General features: G+C 37.7%; 1 protein-coding gene across 3 annotated transcripts in view; it reads left to right on the forward strand.

The window, feature by feature from the left end:
* The window catches only part of GRAMD4 (GRAM domain containing 4), a 204973-nt gene extending 199888 nt beyond the window's left edge, over nucleotides 1-5085 (forward strand). For all 3 annotated transcript variants that reach the window (XM_040343640.1, XM_040343641.1, XM_040343642.1), the window contains one exon: nucleotides 3488-5085. In XM_040343640.1, the coding sequence (XP_040199574.1) occupies nucleotides 3488-3589 (102 nt within the window). In that variant the 3' untranslated portion in view covers nucleotides 3590-5085. The remainder of the gene's footprint in view (nucleotides 1-3487) is intronic.
* The last annotated feature ends 915 nt before the right edge of the window (nucleotides 5086-6000 follow it).

Genomic DNA, 6000 nt, shown 5'->3' on the forward strand with positions numbered 1-6000 from the left:
GTACGAGAGGAAGGGACTCAGGGAGCGCTAAGTATCCGTGGGTTAGCGGTGCAAATTACTTGTCTTGCCTTGGGTGCTGACAACCCACGCTACAAAAATTATTTTACTGTTAGGGGTCCCCACCACTTGGAAAATTTTATCAAGGGGTCACGGCACTAGAAGGTCTTTAAGAGCCACTGTTCTAGAGGGACCAGTGTCATTGACAGGAAAGACAGGGCCACCTTTTTTGTTGGACCATTAGTGTAGCCCCTTAGCAAGTGTAAGACATAACATCTGTTACTTGTGTTACACTGATACGGAAGAAAACAATTTCAAAAGTTTTGAGTATGATTTACCCCTTCAGACTGAACACAGATATAATTTCAGGATGACGATATATCATGGGGATCCTGGGAAATATCAAATTAACTTTTAATGACTATAATGAGTTTTATATGCATAATGTTTCTGACATTTTGCATGATTTCAACAGGGTTCAAAGTGGTTTGCTGCAGAATTGCATTAGTACTTCGTGCCAGCATTGATGGTGTCCAGTTGCCATGATACTGTTTTTGCATTGTGATATGGGTGTTGACAAAGGTACTAGCATAAGTACTGGGTCTTTTAGGGGCCCAAGGGATTATGGTGTTTGGGTATCTGGACGACCTCCTGCTCAGAGACCACTCACTACAAGCTATAGAGCAGAGCATAACATGAACGAATCCTGACCATCAACATCCTGGAATTACGGGCAGTACGTCTGGCACTACGGTCCTGGATGATGGAGCTTCAGGACTACCCTATCAGGATTCAGTTTGACGATGCCACTTCAGTGGCCTTTATAAACCACCAAGGCGGTACCAGGCGTCGTTCAGCTCTGAAAGACGTGAACCGCATACTAGCCTGGGCAGAGGGACATGTACCAATTATATTGGCAGTCCATATCCTGGGAATAGAGAACTGGAAGGCAATTATCTCAGCCACCAGCAGATCTGCCTGGGGGAATGGTCCCTACACCCAGGGGTGTTCCAGGAAATTTGCCAATGTTGGGGATGGCTAGAGGTCGACCAACTGGCATCCAGTTTCAAGGGAACAAGGGATCCTCTGGCAATCAGAGCAGATGCTCTGTTAATTCCATGGAGCCAATACCTGGTTTATGCTTTCCCTCTGATCCCTCTCCTTCCACATTTTTTTTGCGCAGGATTCGGAAAGAGGGAGTTGCAGTCATTCTGGTGGCACCAGCCTGGCCCAGAAGGCCCTGGTTCCCGGAGATTGTGAGACCAACAATGGACGGGCCATAAACGCTTCCACAGTGCCCTGATCCACTGTCTCAAGGTCCTATATTCCACCCCAATTTACAGTTTCTAAATTTGACAGCATGGCTATTGAAACCAGGGTGTTAAACGACCGCGGCATCTCTGGACCAGTAGTGTCTACCCTAGAAAAGCTGTCACTAGGATGATCTATCGCAAGGTCTGGAAGACTTGTATTGCTTGGTGTTAAGCCAAAAGATGGCATCCTCTGAAATACGTGATTGGGAGAATTCTTATTTCTACAGTCAGCTGTAGAAATCAATTTGGATTTGAGTACAATCAGAGGTCAAGTTTTGGCCCTATCAGTATTCTTCCTGACTTTAGCCTCCCATTCACTGATCTGCACCTTTATTGCAGGGTCAACTCGCTATGTGTCCTTGGGACTTGAACTTGGTGTTGTCTGTATTACAGAAACAGCCATTTGAACCTATCAGGGAAATTCCATTAGTCTTGCTGTTACGCGAGCTAGCCTTCCTGATGTCTATCACCTCGGCTAGGAGGGTATCAAGGTTGGCGGCCCTGTCATGCAGGGAAACCGTATTTAATACTCCACCACGACAGGGTCACGTTATGACCTGTTCCATCCTTTTTGCCAAAAGCGGTGTCGGCCTTTCTCTCAGAACATGGTCACCCAAGCCACTTTGTTGCTCAGAGCGATAAATATGTTTCTGCAGCACTGGTCTGCCTTTCTTCGGGGACACCCAATCCAGGTTAAAATCCCCCCCCCCCCCCCATAGTAGTACAATGTTACGATGGTAATATTGAGATACTCTGATTAAAATTATTAAGAAAAAATATATATTTAAAATATTGAATCAAGAATTGTTTAACTACTTCAGCTCGGAAGGTTTATCCCCCTTAATGACCGGGCCATTTATTGTGATCCTGCTCTGCCTTTAACTGACAATTGCAACAGTGTACCCAAATAAAATGTATGTCCTTTTTTTGTATGGGAATGCAGAGATCTGCATCGCTGTTCTGCTTCTTGCCTTAATGATCGGCAGGTCCAATCACAGCCAGTTGACCCAGAAGTTTCAGATTGCGTGCAAGGTATGGGATCTGGCACAGAGCGGCCACCCTGCCAACGTAAATGTACGTGGGGTGGCCACTAGGCAGTTATAACTTTTTTTTTTTTATATTCTTATTTCATCAGTCAGTTTCCCTGATCACTGCCACAAAAGTCATATCGTGATGCTGTACTGCACTAATGCTGGTATGTAAAGGAAAAAAAATGGCAATTTAAAAAATCTTGCCATGTTTCTAAATGTCTACTTTCCAAAAAGGGGTAATTTGGGGTTATTTGTACTGTCCTAACATTTTAAGAGCCTCAAGGAATACAGTGGGGCAAAAAAAATATTTAATCAGCCACCAATTGTACAAGTTATTCCACTTAAAAAGATTAGAGAGGCCTGTAATTGTCATCATAGGTATACCTCAACTATGAGAGACAAAATGTGGAAACAAATCCAGGCTATCACATTGTCTGATTTGGAAGGAATTTATTTGCAAATAAATATATATATATATATATATATATATATATATATATATATATATATATATATATATATATATATATATATATATATATATATATATATATATATATATATATATATATATATTATATATAATATATATATATATATATATATATATATATATATTGTGGATGCTATACCTTTCCTACAGACAAAATAATATATACCTATTGAGATTTTTATTTACCACAGACCACGTTGCAGAATAAATTTTAGCCTAAATTTATGGTGAAATCTTATTTTATTGGACATGTTTTATGACTGAGTAGAAAATATCTCCTGCCCCCTCCAAAAAAAATTTAGTCTTCATTTTATATTGCAAAAAAATAAACCCAGCAGTGATCGCATATCACAAAAAGAAAGCTCTTTGTGTGTGAATTTTTTTTTAAAAAAATTTCATTTGTGAAAAATGTTGCATGACAACTCAATTCCCAATTAAGGTAGCACAGTGCTGAATAGCAAAAAAAGGCCCTGTTCGAAAAGGGGGTAAAACCTTTCGGAGCTTCATTGGTTAATGTATAACAACGAATCCAGTATTCATTTTGATAAAGCCTTTCTAGTACAAGAACAATTCTGATTTGGTTTTTGTATGATTGCTTTTCATTTACAGGTTGAATAATATCTTTTATTTTTTATTTATTTTTTTATCTTTAGCCACTAGTGTTTGGTGCCATGGTACACCGAGATGAAGCATTTGAAACCCTCTTCAACCAGTATGTCAAGATTACATCCACAGTAGCAAACAATGACACCTAGGATCCATCTTCGTCGTCCTAGCTTTACAGACTTCATTTTGCCTTCCATTACTTTGACTTTTTTTGCAATAACTTTACTGAATAGGTTATATTTTCTGTTACAGAGAGTGAGTGTTTTATGTTTTGTATACATGAATTTTTCTTGTTTTAAAGCATCAATCCTCCCATTTTTTTAAAAAAAATGTAAAAAAAACAGGAAAGAGATTCATTGTTGTGAATCCAACTGTGTCCTTGTTTCATATATTTATTTTTATATATATATATATTGTGTTTAATAATAACTAGATCTGGCTGTTTTAGACAGGATATTTTTTTTCCTGAAATGATTATTGAGGGCTAGAGTTGGTTAGGAAGTAGACTAAAAATCTACCATTTCTCAGTCCCAAAAATCCTCAACCTTCAAATAACACTTTTATACTGCCTGGTTTTAGACTGTCCAATTAAAGAGTGGGTGTTTTTCAAGCAGTATGGCAGGAAACCTACGTTTGCTCATAACCTAGGTCCAGTGCTTTATTTCCAGTATTTGTAGTAACGATTGATGTTGAAAAAATAGGGAAATCATTCTATATACAAAAAAAGTCTGCAGTTTTCTCATCTGTGCTGTGTGTATGTTTCTCAAAGTCTAGTTGCTCCATGTAAACTATTGTCTAAGTGTCTGTTTACTGAGGTGTAAGGCCAGCGCCATGCCCTAGTTTTTTGGCTGCTTCTTTTAGAGATGAAGGTTTGTGTGGAAAGTATGGATTTTTATGTCAATGCACTCCTGATGCGATGGATAAGCAACCTTTTCTGCATTGGTATTGTAGTGTCTTAATTCATAGAAGTCTGTGTTTTCAGTAAGCTCATGCCCCTCTTTCATCCTTCTTACGGAAAAACCGCATGTTCTCTGATGGAACCTTAGGGTAGATGTGCATAGGCCCAATGTTCACTTGGAAAATGAAGCTTCCTGTACTGCCCTATTGTTGGCTTAAGCCAGCTACCTTTGTCCACATTTTCTTATGCCAGTAGGCGTTTATGAACTGCCACTGAATTTTGAAGGGCTACAAATACTCTAACAAGTTACATCAGACATGAAAATAGACTTCTTCATCCCAGTTCTTGTTAAAATCATAAAATATGAAGTTCACATTATTACTGTCATCGGATTGAAGTGTGCTAAACTAAGCCAGTACAGACCTTTTATTTCACATATTTGTCCTGGGACCACAGCAATAGACCCACAATTACGTTGGTAAGAAGACTTTCAGATGACAAATGGTTGAATTCGCACTGCATTTCAGCAGCATTAAGTTATAATTGATAGGCAGATGGCTTTTGTTTTTGAAGGTTTTTAGAGACCTGAGTTTACACCTTTGCCTATAAATCTTCTATTATTTTTTACATATTTTTTTATAGTAAAGAATGATATTCAAAAGCTAAGGAATCTGCAGGTAGATGTTAAATTTGTTTTGCTATAGTTCCAGAAATATGGTGTTAAAGTGTAAAAAAAAAAAAGAAAAACACCTATACAGTTAATAACCAAGATAATGCCAATCTCATACTTCTGACTCGTATACGGATTAGGGAAAGTTTTATATGGCTTAGCATTTCATAAGACCACTAATGTAATCGGTTAGATCTTTTCATTTCATTAAAGTTACTTTGTTATGCCAGTACATAATGCAATTCTCTTTGTATTGGGTGAAGAATAGCAAGAAAATTATATATATATATATATATATATATATATATATATATATATATATATATATATATATATATATATATATATATAATATTTCTATATATATATATATTCTATCCTACATGGAATTACATTGAGGTAAATAAGGTATTTGATCCCCTGTTGATTTTGTACGTTTGCCTACCGACAAAGAAAGGATTAGTCTATAATTTTAATGGTAGGTTTTCTTTTTTTTTTTTTAACAGTGGGAGACGGAATAACAAAAAAAATCCAGAAAAACGCATTTCAAAAAAGTTATAAATTGATTTGCAATTAATACGTGAAATAAGTATTTGAACCCTTCACAAAACCTGACTTGGTACTTTGGGGCAAAACCCTTGCCGGTCAAAGAGGTCAGTTGTTTCTTGTAGTTGGCCACCAGATTTTCACACATCTCGGGGGAAATTTTGTTCCACTCCTTTGCAGATCCTCGCCAAGGCATTAAGGTTTCAAGGCTTATTTTTGGTAACATGAACCTTCAGCTCCCTCCACATATTTTCTAAGGGATTAAGGTCTGGAGACTGGCTAGGCCATTCCAGAACCTTAATGAGATTCTTCTTGTGCCACTCCTTTTATTGACTTGACTGTGTGTTTTGGGTCGTTGTCATGATGGATTTTTTTTTTAAAGTGTTCCTGTACTTTTTGGTTCTGACTAGACTGCACAGTCGCTTGCCAGATCACACAGCCAGGCC

The sequence above is a fragment of the Rana temporaria genome, chromosome 3 (assembly GCF_905171775.1).
Source record: "Rana temporaria chromosome 3, aRanTem1.1, whole genome shotgun sequence".
NCBI classification, from domain to species: Eukaryota; Metazoa; Chordata; class Amphibia; order Anura; family Ranidae; genus Rana; species Rana temporaria.